This window comes from Camelina sativa, chromosome 17, assembly GCF_030686135.1.
Source record: "Camelina sativa cultivar CO46 ecotype springtype chromosome 17, ASM3068613v1".
NCBI lineage: Eukaryota > Viridiplantae > Streptophyta > Magnoliopsida > Brassicales > Brassicaceae > Camelina > Camelina sativa.
In genome coordinates this window covers 10,493,888-10,507,914 of record NC_141896.1, presented here as the reverse complement: position 1 = coordinate 10,507,914, position 14,027 = coordinate 10,493,888, and the positions used below count along the sequence as shown (strand labels likewise).

The 14,027-nt window shown below is 38.4% G+C and overlaps 1 protein-coding gene and 1 pseudogene across 3 annotated transcripts; one reads left to right on the top strand and one right to left on the bottom strand.

Moving 5' to 3' along the window:
- Positions 1-3,180: 3,180 nt before the first annotated feature.
- On the bottom strand, positions 3,181-6,443 carry LOC104759365 (uncharacterized). 2 transcript variants are annotated; one of them, XM_087495531.1, is made up of 6 exons: positions 6,147-6,443; positions 5,862-5,966; positions 5,588-5,689; positions 5,421-5,507; positions 5,265-5,336; positions 3,181-4,879 (listed from the first exon to the last, which is right to left on the bottom strand). In XM_087495531.1, exons 1-6 carry the CDS (start codon positions 6,267-6,269, stop codon positions 3,245-3,247), a joined length of 2,124 nt encoding a protein of 707 aa, XP_087351657.1. In that variant the 5' UTR covers positions 6,270-6,443; the 3' UTR covers positions 3,181-3,244. The 2 variants fall into 2 exon arrangements, with proteins under 2 accessions (XP_087351657.1, XP_019094843.2); XM_019239298.2 differs by having other exon boundaries at positions 5,588-5,966; positions 6,147-6,298.
- Positions 6,444-7,864: 1,421 nt separating this feature from the next.
- On the top strand, positions 7,865-13,473 carry LOC104756645 (vacuolar sorting protein 3-like; annotated as a pseudogene). Its single transcript, XR_015587455.1, has 15 exons — positions 7,865-7,945; positions 8,734-9,027; positions 9,072-9,305; positions 9,479-9,675; positions 9,787-9,928; positions 10,403-10,678; positions 10,776-10,848; positions 11,282-11,329; positions 11,421-11,706; positions 11,892-11,947; positions 12,113-12,181; positions 12,273-12,384; positions 12,498-12,587; positions 12,797-12,926; positions 13,026-13,473. The product of XR_015587455.1 is annotated as a vacuolar sorting protein 3-like (transcript).
- Positions 13,474-14,027: the final 554 nt, after the last annotated feature.

Here is a 14,027-nt window from a genome sequence, read left to right as displayed (position 1 = left end):
CTCTGTTTCTTCAGCTTCAATTATATTCCTTGAATGTCTTTCTTCCTCACCAATGCTGTGAGTCTCATCATTTGTATCCTGTTCTTCAGTATGACAACCAAATTCTTGAAGACCGTGATTCCCAAACACATCAAAAGTGATCTTAAAACTTCCATCACCATTATCTGTTTCGTGATTTCTTGACCAACTCCATCCTTTAGACTCATCAAACACCACATCACGGCTTACTATAATTCTCTTTGAAACAGGATCCAACAATCTGTAAGCTTTGGAACCCGGTTCTGTTCCCAAGTGAACGAGTTCCCTTGTTCTGTCATCTAACTTTCTTAGATTTGGTTTGTCTACCTTAGCATAGCCGATGCACCCAAAAATTCTAATATGTTCGACAGTGGGTCTCTTTTCACGAAAGAACTCATAAGGTGTCACATCCTTCAGAGCTCTTGTCACTACTCTGTTAAGCAAATAAGTTGAATGTCTCAAAGCCTCTCCCCAAAGATAGTTAGGCATATTCATATGCTTCATGATACTTCTAGTCATTTCCATCAAGGTTCTGTTGCGTCTCTCCACTACTCCATTCTGTTGTGGAGTGTATGGTGCAGTCAAGTGTCTCCTTATACCAGCAGTATTGCAGAAGGCATTAAACTCATTAGATACAAACTCCCCTCCCCTGTCTGTTCTGAAGGTTTGTATCTTCTCAGCAACTTCTTTCTCAATCATAGCTTTAAACTTCTGAAATTTAAGAAACGCTTCTCCTTTTTCTCTTAGCAACATAGTCCACATGTAGCGAGAGTAATCGTCGATGATCATGAAAATATATCTATTTCCAGCAGGCGTACTCGGTGTAATTGGACCGCATAGATCTCCATGTAAGAGTTCTAGTCTTTTTGTAGCTCGAAAACTGGTTGCTTGTGGAAACATATGTCTTGTTTGCTTGCCGAGTAAACACGATCTGCAGACTTCTTTTTCAACAGCAAGTTTTGGAGCTCCAAGAACTAGTCCTTTTCTCACCATTGAAGTTAAGGTGGCATAATTGATATGTCCCAGCCTCGCGTGCCACCTACTTGGCTTGCTTATCTCCGAAAAATTACAACAGGTGTTGTCCTGCAATCCCATCTGAACTTTATACAACTGGTTTCTTGATTTCTCTGTTTTCACAAGTAGATTCCCTTCTTCATCTTTCATAGTTAAATAGTTTCCTCTTAGTCGTATGTCAAGACCTGCTTCAGTGGCCTGACCGAGACTAATTATATTGCTCTTCAAGTCTGGAATATAATAGACGTCAGTCATAACTCTCGGTTTTCCATGATCAATAAAAGCAATGGTTCCCTTTCCTTTGATATCAACTCGTGAATCATCCCCGAAGCGTACTTTACCAGTTACAGATGTGTCAAGCTTGCTAAAATACCTCTTATCCCCAGTCATATGATTACTCGCACCATTGTCGAGGTACCATATGTTGTTTCTAGCTGTAGTTGTCTCGAACTTGCTTGGTACTACTAACTTCTCATTCAAGTAGACCACTTCATGCATCAAGAGCTCGTCTGCATCCTCTGTATCCTTATTGTTATTTTCTTCTACTTCCTGCAGCTTCAACAATCTGTCTGGACATTGTGCTGCGAAGTGGCCGGTCTGATCACAACGAAAACAAGTAATCTGCAAGAGATTTCTTCCTCCGTAGCGACCTCGTCCTCTTCCTCTGTAGAAAGATCTACCTCCACGACCCCTTCCTCTGTAACTTCCAGTTTCACCATTGTAGTCTCGATATTGCTGATTTGCTTGATTTGCTTGTGGTTCTGAGTCAGCGTACATCAATTTATTCTGATCATCTTGAGTATCTTCTTCTTCCTGTATACGCTCTTCGTAAGCCTTCAGGCGTCCAACGATGTCTTCAAAGCTTATGGTATTCAAGTCTAGAACTTGTTCTAGAGAGGCTACTATCTGAATAAATTTTCTTCGCGGAAGGCTATTGAGAAACTTCTTAACAACCTTCGACTCTTCTATAGTAACTCCTAAGGCGGCTGACTTTGATGAGATTGTAGCTAGTTTTCCCGAATAATCATCAATAGTCTCTGACTCCTTCATCTTTAATCTTTCGAACTCCGCCATTAAGGTTTGAAGTCTAGCTTCTCGTACTCTTTCTGCTCCAACGTTTCTAGAACGTATTGCTTCCCATACCTTTTTTGCTGTATCAAGTTCTCCAACTTGCAGTGTTAAGCTCTCTGGTATCGACTGAAACAACAGGGCCATAGCTACATCGTTTTCAAGCGAATCAACTTCTTTACCAACTTCTGTGGCGTCCCAAACTTTGTGTACTCGAAGGGCTATCCTCATCTTCATCGCCCATACAGTGTAGTTGGTTGATGTTAGCATATGACAGACGATCGAGGGAGATCCTCCTCCTACTTCTTTAGGTCGTTGCGTGACAACGGTGACTTCAGACATGATCAAAGAACTCTTGCTCTGATACCAAATATAGAATTAAGAGATTGTTTCAAGAACTCAATTAACAAAGAATAACTCTCTTTATTAATACCAAAGAAAATCACTCAAAACTTTGATCTCTCTCAAAACACTCAATCTCACAAATCTCTTAAGTTGTGTCACAGCTCAACACATCCTTATATAAGCCTATACTAATCCTAATCCTAATAGGAATCCTCACACACCTAGATAACTCCTAGACATTAGACCCTTATCTCTTTGTTATCACAAACACAATAGGATTAGGACAAGTTTCCACTTTAGGCTTTCTTCAAGCTTACTCCAACTCCAACAGTTTCATGCAATGTGGAATGTGCCAATCTCAAGTCTGCCTTTTACATATATGTCGTTATTGCGATAACTACGATCCTAAGCGTCTCATGAGGTGCCTCCACTTCATTGTCTTCTGAAGCACATGGGTAAATCAATGGAACAGACGATGCTTTTCTTTCTGAAATATTTGGAACTTTCAGATATTTTCCAGGTTGTGTTTGGATAATCTTGCTTGTTACAGCATTGACATGGATTGGTTACTTGGTTTCCATTTATTCTGTTGGATACTGATTGGATGGCGGTGGACCGAACATAAGTACAAAAATTTCTGTTTTGCTCAACCCAATCTTCAATTGTTCCTCAGCAAGAAAACGACTAACACTTCACAAACCAAATCTAAGTCACGAATGCAATTAAAAAGAAAACTTGTACAAAGCTAATCCTCTCATATTAATTTCTAAAGCTTGATACCGTTTAGAGTACAAATCTTCTAAGAAGTCTGGGAAACAAAGCTCACATGGGAACACTTTTTTAAACGAGCAAGGGCATCTTGTGACCTACCACCCAACATTAGATCGATGTAGACCGCTGTAACTGTAGCTTGTACATTGTTCGGCAAGAGATTTAATGCGCGTGTTACAAAAAGTTTCGCCTGGTCATGATCTCCTTGTGTGGCAAGCAGCGCGGCAAAGTTTGCAAAAAGTACTCCACGAGCTTCTTCTGGCTTAAGGGCAGTTTCCGTGGACAAATCCAATGTCTCGTCACAATCAGAGCTAGTGTGCATCCGCCACAGGTCAAAGTCTTCTTGTGCATATGGCAGTTTAAAATCATTCTGTTCAAGTAGTAGATAGCCAGATAAATGTGTGCAAGCTTCAGTGGGACGATTGAGCAAGCAGAGGGCCTCCGCTGCATAGACATGGCCTAGGAAAACATTAATATTTGAACAATCTTGAAGTTGCAAGAGTGAAGTAGCAGCTGACAAAGCTTTGATTGGATTCTCCAACTCCAATTCTACGTATGCCATATTGGCAAGAAGAGCCTGTTTGATCAATTGCTTTTCTCTACGGCATATATCCTTGAAAGCAGAGAGGGAGTCTGAGTTCGTGTTCGCTTCCCCATGAGTCTCATTCATCCCCACGAATAATGTCGATTCAAGATTCATCCCCACGAATAATGTCGATTCAAGATCTGATTTAGAATCATTCGAGAGAGACTCATTGAGCAGATATATACCATTTGAGAGGTAGACACGTGCTAGTGGTAATGAAAGCTTTTCCCATAGGGTACTGCCAGCAAGTTCCTTATATCCAGTTTCTTCCATCATAAGGTGTCTCCACTTTCCTTTCCCGGCTACATGGAGTCTGATTTTTGATCTATCGAAAGAAGTGTTTCCCTCTTCTAAAAGAACCTTTTGTAAAGCCATTATACAGCATTCAGCTAAACGGAGCCAAAGGAGGGGTTGTCTGCCGAAAACTGGGCTCGCTTTCTGGAAACATTGAGCAGCAATTAGTGGCTTCCCCCACGCCAAATGAAGTAAACCGCAGTTGTATGTGATCAACAGAGACTTATCCTGTGAGAGAGAAAACGGCTTCACTTTTCTAAGGGATGAACAGTTCCTTAGAGCTTTTGAAAACAACGCAGCGGAAGCATGATATTTTCCAAGCTGATAGTATATGCAACCAAGGTTGTTCTTGAAAATTCCTGAAGTATCTGCTTCTTCGGAGACACCCAAAAGCTCTAAAACCTTTTGATGATTCCCATGAGCATACTCAAGCTGGGATTTCAAGAGGAGAGCCATAGAGGAGTCCCTTATTTGAGCAATGTTCATTGCATGTTCAACTTCACGCTTCGCCAGTCTCAAGTTTCTGGTAAGAAGCAAAAACCGGACCTTGTAAAGCTGCAACTCAAGCTTCGGATCAACGGTCGAGAATGACCTTTCGCCTAATGTCGGGAGAATTTTTTTTGCCGGAAGCTTCATTCGTCTCTCCACCTCAATTTCTGCTATAACATTGTCATACCCTAGATTTTCCTCGCTTGATACCTGAGTTGAAGAAAGTTGCACTGTGCTTCCATTTTCTTCTTGACTTCCAAAACCATAAACTTTGTCGATATAGCCAAACGCATACTGCAAATAATACTTGTAAGATACATAGAGAAGGAAACATCATGCAATGAAATTATTTAAGTGAAAAATGCAAGACATCATTCAAGGATGCCACAGTATATCATTCAAGTGAAAATCCAATTCCTCGCAACAAAGTAAAAAAGTCCAATTTCGCATGGCAGATTATATGATATAACATATTTGTTATTCATGACAAGTATAGAATCTTGCAGGCACACCGAAGAAAAGCAAAAAGAAAAAAAATGATGGAGACAGAAAACAACTAGATTTCAATGTGAAGAAACTTTACGAAACAGCCCGTAGATATTGGTTGAATTTTCCACTAGCAAAAGAGATCAGAGGGACTACATTTCAAGACTGTGAGACCAGTACAAACAATACTTACCAAAAATTTTACAGCATCACGACAAGCCAGTGCGATATCCAGCAACAAGAAACAGATACGAAGTGCGATTGTCTGCATATAAATATCAAGTGCCTATTTTAGAAACAGTAGGACAGATTGAACAAAGCACAACAAAAAAAGATGGAAGATACATACATCGTCTAGTGGCTCCATATTTTGAAACAAAGATTCTAGAATGGATAAAGATTTTGTATACTGATGCAGGTGAAACCAGGTAACTGCCTGCAGGAGACCAGTGAACATCAATACTTGACCTTGGCAAATGCGAATACTAAAAAACATGGGGATACATCAGAACATACAATGTTGAGAATCGTTACTGTAGTATCAAATTGATGATACTTAGACAAGTAGACGTTAGTTCCAGGGTTTGCGGCTTCCGCTTGGTCTTCCGTTGAAGAAATAGAAGAGAGACAAAAAAAAAAGAAAAAAAAAAGAAAAAGGGAAGAGGATAACAGGAACTCCAATTTGAGATCATCTCCCATAGTCATAGACGACAAAAAAAAAAAAAAATGCAGAAGAAGATTTGTGATGAAATAGATAGATAGCTTTTGCAGGTTAACACTTTTGAGAGAGTAAAGGGCAACACAATACCTTGACAAGGTAAAGCTCTTCCAGCAGTTTCTTTGATTCCGAGCCACCATCCCTGAAGTACTTTGCAATTGCCATATTGTGTAGAACCTGCTTGATTATTAAAAACAATACATGACCCATTTTCTTGAAAAAAGAAAAGCATATCTCTTAAATATTTTCACAGTTGAGTAGTAAACTAGTTTACGAAGAATATAATATCACAAAAACCTCAATACTGATTGATACATCAAGTCAAACTTGAATCCGAAAACAAAAATAAAAACTGACCTTGGGATCGTTATGCCTTTTCTGAGCGAGCTGACCTAAAATGTCGATACACTCCTCGAATTTGCCAGATTGGAAACAGGAAAGAGCGTTCGACGCATCGCTAGCGAGATCTTGAGGATCCATGAAATTGAAATCCTAATTGAAACCCTAGCAAATAAATTTTGGTGGAGCGAGTCCCATTTTTATTAGGCAAGTCAATTACGCCCGAAACCCGGCTGGCCCAACCCGGCCCTAAAACATGTCCAGGGTCTTTCGGATTCAGCCCGTTCGGACTATAAGATTTTTCAAACCGGACTTGGATCCGCTCGAAAAGTCTTTCAACATATATATATTTATACTTTTTTTGTTAACATTTTTGTTTAATTTCAATATTTAATTAATGATTTATTGTAAATAAAATTTAAATTTCTAATCCTAGTTTTCATACTTTTAAATTTTTTTATCTATAATATTTTATATGAATTATATATTATTTTATTTAGTTAAAATATTAAAATTTTATTTAGTTTATATTTTTTTCTTTTAAATTAAGTTGGTTGTAGTAAATATAGATGAGTTATTAAAATTTTGATTAATTTGTTTTATAGTGCATCTTTAAACACTGTTTTTCTAAATTTATTAATTTGAATTTTTGATCACTAAGATAAACTTGGAAAAGTCCAAAAAGTATTATAGCCCTGTTAGAGCTGTGTGATGAATTCAAAGCAGCTGCGGGTTATCAAAAGGGATGATTCATCACACAGATGAATGTTGTAGGTTGTTAATGAATAGGGATCCATTTGGAGAGAAGGTTGAGATGAATAAGTTGTTGATAATAGCAAGCATATTCGACCCAAAAAAGAAGATGAAGTTTGCTCAGCTTTGTTTCGACACACTTTATGGTAAAAATAGTGTTGAGGCTACTCATCTTCATGATTCAGTCTTGCAAATCCTTAAGGATATGTTTGCAGAGTATAGTGTTTTAGTGAACAGAAGTAGCAGTGGTGAATCAGAGACTTCTACTCAGTCCCAAATAGCAACTTCTCAGTCTCAAGAGCAAGTTGGAAGTGATTATTGTGAGAGAACCGTTGGTTATGAAAGCATGGAGATTGGAGAGTATCTACAAAGAGGTGGTTAAAGAACTAGAAATTCAAGATTCATCAAATGAGCTGGATTTGTATTTGAAAGAAACTGTGGAGAATCCAAACTTTCTAAATGGTGCTGAGTATGATTTGTTATCTTGGTGGAGGATCTATAGCCCAAAGTTCTCGGTTCTATCACTTATTGCTAGAGACATACTTGCAATACAAGTGTCTTCAGTAGCATCGGAATCTGCATTTAGCACTAGTGGGAGAATATTAAACCCACTACATGATTGAAGACTTGAAGTCTTGATGTACACCGAGCAATGGATGAAATGTCAGATTCATGTCAATGAAAAGGGAGTGATAATAATCTAACAAATACTTGCGGATGTGGAGTTGCAAGATGATCTCATGAGAGGTAATATCTTCTCTTAAACTCTTTTAACTCGAATGTGCTTTATACTTTCTATTTTTGACAATCGATCTTTTGCTTTGATTGTAGAGTTTGATCCTGAATTCAACTTGCAAGGATTGTAGAGTGAGTTCCAATTTCAAATCAAGTTTTAAGTTTGATGTCTTTGATGAAACACTTTTGATTTCTTACTACTGAACTAATAATCTTTTGTTTTGATATGTAGAGTTTGATATGCTGAAATGAATCAACTCGCAAGGAGCCAAGCCAAGGAGTCAAGGACGGTTTCAAGTAGCTTTCAAGTTTCAAGGTTTAAGTTTCAAGTTTCAAGTCTTTGATAGTTTGATGTGTGAATTGGTCTTTTATGGTTGATGTTTGAACTTTGAGAGTGTGACTTTTGTTGGTCTTTGATGTTTGAGTTTGATGTCTGAACTTTGAGAGTGTGACTTTCGTTGGTCTTTGATGTTTGATGTTTGAATTTAGAAGTTTTAAACTTGTCTTACTCTCAGGTTTTTGTTTTCATTTTCGGGTATTATGCTACATTTTGGGTATTATGCTACATGTAGGATACAAATGGGTCCATTTTACCCGAACCAAAATTTGGGTATTCGAGTTTCAAATACGATTTGGTTCCAAAAATTACAGAACCGAACCGACCCGGAACCGAGAAGAACCGAACCGATATCCGAACCAAATTTTCTCGATTCTTAAATGGTTAAAAATTTTGCATAACCGAAAGACCCGGACTCGATCGGTTCGTACCAGATCCGACCCGAGGACCCGAATGCCCAGGGCTATTTGAAACAAACAAATTCAGATGTTTAAAATAAAATAAAAACGATTTTCGTATGAGAAACAAAAATATTGAAATTTTTAATTTTATGCTAAAACTTAAATCCTAAAATTGGAACGAAACGCCGACATTTAATACAGATGAGCAAACGACGTCGGTTTGTATTTAATACTTTGGGAAGCGGTGTAGTGTCTTGACTCTTTTTGTTTTTTTGGCTTCTCCGGTAGGCCGGACTGACTCTGATCGCCGGAGTTTCTCTTTCTTCTCAAATCCGTTGTGGAGCTAACTGCTCGTTTTGATCTCTGCGGTGATGATAAGATCCGAGCTTTATCACTCTCCCCTGTCTCCGATTCTCAAACCCTAGTCTACCTAGGAACCTTCTCTGGATCTCTTATTCTCCTCTCTCTGGACACTTCGACTAATATTGTCACGCGTCTCGCAAGTGTATCGCTGAGCGCTTCTCCCGTTGAGTCTGTTTTTGTTCTTGGAGAGGAAAGAGGGAAAATTCTCGCACTTTGTAATGGGTACTTGTTCTTGGTGGATTCGCTTCTATCTCAACAAGCTAAGAGATTGGGTGGTTTATTGAAAGGGATCAATGTGGTTGCTAAGAGAGTGAGAGGACGAGACTCTTCGAGTACTGACTTGTTGCCTTCTGAGGAAGCTGTGAATCAAATAGGGTATCTACTGCTTTTCGATGTGGAGAGTTTAAAAGCTACTTGGGGGAAATTTTGAAAGACATGCGTTCCTTTCTTCATGCTCAAATAGGGTATCTACTGCTTTTCGATTTGCGCTTTGAGGAAGCTGTGAATCAATTTCTGAAGTCTGAAAAAATGGAACCTTCTGAAGTTTTTCCTTTTATCATGCGGGATCCTAATCGCTGGTCTTTGGTGGTTTATAGTAAATTACTCTAAAGTTGTTTTTAAAATTTGACTGCTTAATCAACCACAGTTCTCTACTTTTGTCACTAAAGGCATTGTCTGACTTGTAGCCAACCAGATATTTATGATTTCTCAAGCCTTGTCCAGCTGCACTCTGCTTCACTAAGATTTTTACGTGCTTTCAGGTTCCAAGAAACAGATACTGGGGACTGCATCCTCCCCCTGCTCCTTTCGAAGATGTTGTAGATAATGGGCTGATGGCCATCCAGAGAGCCAATTTTCTAAGAAAAGCAGGAATGGACACTCCGGTTGACGAAGAGTTTTTCTCAAATCCCCCAAGTAGAGCTGATTTATTGGATTTAGCAATCAAAAACATTACCAGGTGATACAATTAATCTTTTATGTATCTTGTTTTCCTCCACAGCCTTTTGTAGTATATACCCTGTTCTCTGAGGTGCGAATTGGAATATAATGATGTTATCTGTTGCCAAAGGTACCTCGAGATATCACGTGAGAAGGAGTTAACTCACCCAGTGAGGGAGGGAATAGACACGCTTCTAATGCTTCTTTACAGAGCGTTAAACCGTGTTGAAGATATGGAGAATCTTGCATCTTCCGATAATAACTGTGTTGTGGTATGTGTTTTCTGTGAAGATAATTTACGCATGTACATATTTGATTAGCATCAACTAGAAAGGTGGCACCACAAACTAATAACTGAAAGATGTAAGAAACCTGTAATTCGGAAAGCTATTCTTTGATAGAACTATTTAGTTAAAAAGGAGAAGAAAACAAGTTTTCAGTGCCTAGTAGTCTAGGTGCGTTTTTGTATGCATTGTACTTAAACCATAGTACCAGTTTTTCAGTCATTTAGCTGAGTCTCAGTTTAGTAAACCACTGACATTTTAAGATGCTGACTCCCCCCCTAAATTACGCTGTTAACTTAATAATTTTAACTGTAGTACTCTAGGATTCATGTGGATGTTATCAGAATGTTGCTTGAGGAGTTGGAGAGTGATCTAGCTGAATGTTATCAGAATGGATGTTATCAGAATGTTGATTAACTGTAGTACAATTCAAGGACTTTACAACTTGTGTTGACAATGCAGGAGGAGTTGGAGAGTCTTCTAACTGAATCTGGACACTTACGGACTCTTGCATTCCTCTATGCAAGTAAGGGGATGAGTGCGAAGGCTCTTGCTATTTGGCGTCTCTTTACGAAGAATTATTCATCTGGTCTATGGCAAGACTCAGATGACTTGGTGCCCTATTTACTCGACAATGAGCTCATTCGGTTATCTGGTAAAGAGGCTGCTGCCGCAGAAGCAGCCAGAATTCTTGAGGAACTCTGTGATCCAGAACTGGCATTGCAGCATCTTAGTTGGGTATGACATATGATATAACTCCAAGTTGTTGTAAATTTTACAAAAAAGATTTGCATCTTGTGAGTATAATTGATGATTGTGGATGTATCATTTTTAGATTTCAGATATAAACCCATTGTTTGCTATCCAAGTCTTGACGTCGGATAAAAGGACAGAAGAGCTTTCACCAGGTGGGAATCAGGGTTAACAGAACATTTGTGTTTGATTGTGAGTCAGATTTTGATCTCTATTCGTTCTTTTAGAAACCTTTGCCAACTGTTTCTTAGGTTTTGAATTGTGATCCATCCTGGACTCGTATTGATGAATAATGGCTTAGCTGGAGTCTGGGATGACTAAATGCAAGAAGACTAAGGCTGCTTTAGGTTCAGGATACCATAATTTTGTCCGTGCATATATTCTCATGTATTTAGTGTGCTGTTCATCATTTTAGTTAATATAAGGGTTAGAATAGCCATCTGTTCCATTAACTTACAAAGTCTAATTTTGTTTTTCTTCTTGACTTTGGATTATTGAGTGTCTTGGCATATGACATTTTATGTATAATGGATTAAATACTAAAAATTTGATAGATGTGAGTGTATGTCTTTCTTAATCTTATTGCAGAGAAAGTGGTCCAAGCTATTGATCCCAAAAGGTTGAAATCATACAGAGGTACAGTTACTTAACGCATACTAGTAAGTAGTAACTAGTAAGAGGAAGGTCCACCAAAGTGTTTTTCTTGCTGACTTTATATACTGGCCAGGTACTTCCAATGGTTGATTGAGGAAAGAGACTACACTGACCCGCAGCTGCATACATCGTATGCCCTCTCACTTGCCAGATCAGCACTTGAGTGTGTTGAAGTTCAAAACGGTATCCAAGAAGCTGATGGTGGAGGCAGAGAGGCACATGATTGTAATGTTGGAAGTATTTCTTTGTTTGAAAGTGATGTACGAGAAAGATTGCAGACTTTCTTGCAGTCTTCAGATCTATATGATCCTGAAGAAATCTTGGAATTGGTAGAAGGATCAGAACTGTGGTTGGAAAAGGTTTGTCTGTCAAATCTGTTTCATTCGGTTTTGTATGGTTCTATAAAAGTGTCGTTTAGGTGTGTATCCTAGGATGCTTCATGGTTCTGATGGTGCACTGATGATTATTCAATGAATTTTCTACTGTCAAAATTACGTGTTGTTTTACCGATTTGACTTGTCAATTTTTTGTTGTTTTTTTATAGGCAATCCTATACCGAAGGATAGGGCAGGAGACATTGGTCCTCCAAATTCTTGCTTTGTAAGTTCACTTTAATAGTCAAAGAAGTAATAAAGAACATAATTGAATTGTCTATCTGATTATTCTGGAAACCAAAGATTTTGAGAGCTTATGAAGTAAGCAAATATAGTTTATTGTAAATTTGAATGTGTGGTTACTGATAAGATGTTCTCTGGTGGGCGCCAGGAAGCTTGAGGATTGTGCAGCTGCAGAGCAATATTGTGTAGAGATTGGAAGACCAGATGCATTCATGCAGTAGGTTCTTTTCCTTCATTTCATCGCTGTATTGTGAATATCATCCCACGATTTGCACTTCTCCTTGTTAAATCCCTAAAGTTGATCTTAGGTTGCTTGATATGTACCTGGATCCTCAAAATGGTAAAGAGCCTATGTTTAAGGCTGCTGTTCGCCTCCTCCACAACCACGGGGAATCACTTGATCCTTTGCAAGTTCTGGAAGTAAGAACTCCCAGTCCTCCATATGTCAAAAGAACGTTGATATTGCCTCTTATCCTATAGCTTTTTCATTTGGTTGTTTGATGATAGAGTTGACATCATGTTTTATTTTACAGAAACTGTCTCCTGATATGCCCTTAAAACTGGCATCAGATACAATATTGAGAATGCTGAGGGCTCGGGTTCATCATCATCGTCAAGGCCAGGTAAATATTCACAGTCCCTACAGTTTCGTGTATTCTATATCTGCTAATATTGTGAATACCTTATTTTCTGGGAAGAACAGGGTTGGAGGAAAATTGTGTTTTAGTTGTCAAATTTGGCATTTAATATTGATAAACTAATCAGATTTGTTACTGACTTTCAAGTTCCTCCGATATGTATGTATATGCATTATTGTCTGAATGATCTTAAGTCAATACACAATATCTCACGTGCATTGGATGTAGACTCGAGGTTAGCAAGATTAGAAGAAAGATCACGTCAGATGCAGATAAATGATGAGAGCCTCTGTGATTCCTGATGATACCATTGTCTGTTACAAGGTTAGTCCCCGCCTAGAAACTAAGCTTTACATTTGTCAATATAATTCTGATCTCTGAGGCGACTTTTGCTGTGGTCTTTCTTCTTCTTCTTCTTCCCAGTGTTACCGACGCTTGGGTGAATCAAAGTCAGTAACAGGCCGTGACTTCAAGAGAGATGCTCTGATAAAACCCGGTTGGTTAGTAAACCGGTAGCAGAAGACGCCCCCCTCTTGTTCCGCAACGATCACTTTTTTTTTCCACCTGACCTCTAGCCTCTCACAAACACAGAGCCTGTACAGTACACAAGCAGCAGCTCACGCAGTTCCGCTAGCTTAAAAGTTGTGGTTGTGGTGGTACTGCGAGCTTGATACAAGATAATGAAGAACACAAGGGAGGATCTGTATTCGATTGTCATTAGCTTCATAAACCTCATCTCTCGACTCGAATCGGCAATATTTCAAAGATTCTTCATGTTCTATAGGCTTTTTTTCTTCCCATTGTGACAAGACAATAATACTGTATATGAATTTATGTAAGACGAAGGACCATTTTGGCTAATAAACGAAAATTAATAAATAATTTATATAAAAAAAAAAAAAATACGAAGAAAAATCAAACAGACGAGTCTCGCGAAAGAGAAGGTCAGGGGGAAGAAGACGATCTTCCAATTCAGGTTTCTGCTTTTATCTTCTTCCATCAGAGCATACATACGTCGAATCGTATATCGCCGATCACCGGTTGAAGCTAACAGTTTAAAATTCGGGGGAAAGAAAAAAAAAAATGTCGATAAATATGAGAACGCTGACGCAAGAGAGATGATTTGGAAATATATATATATACTAGTATTCGTAGTACGGGAAACCTCACTTACTTAATTACTTTTGTATAAAGTTTGTATATGTCATATATGTATAATGTGTTAGTAGTTCCTTTTTTTTTCTGATCATCTATATTTTATAATAAGTCGTAATTCGTCATCTTTTGAATACATAGAACTAAATAATGAAAGAGAGCTCATGAATGATGTAATTAGATTATCACAGTTCACAAAGTGCGGATAAATAATACGTCTCTAGCTAGAAACATATGAACGTGCAACCCTCGGGTGCATCTCATCCTCAT

What these genes read in the sequence shown, in the direction of transcription:
- LOC104759365 (XM_019239298.2), bottom strand. Translation starts at nt 5,929, where the DNA reads ATGGTGGCTCGGAATCAAAGAAACTGCTGGAAGAGCTTTACCTTGTCA. An exon ending in CAGTAACGATTCTCAACATT is followed by an intron (nt 5,508 to 5,587) that starts GTATGTTCTGAT and finishes GGTCTCCTGCAG; the next exon opens with GCAGTTACCTGGTTTCACCT. An exon ending in ATATGGAGCCACTAGACGAT is followed by an intron (nt 5,337 to 5,420) that starts GTATGTATCTTC and finishes ATTTATATGCAG; the next exon opens with ACAATCGCACTTCGTATCTG.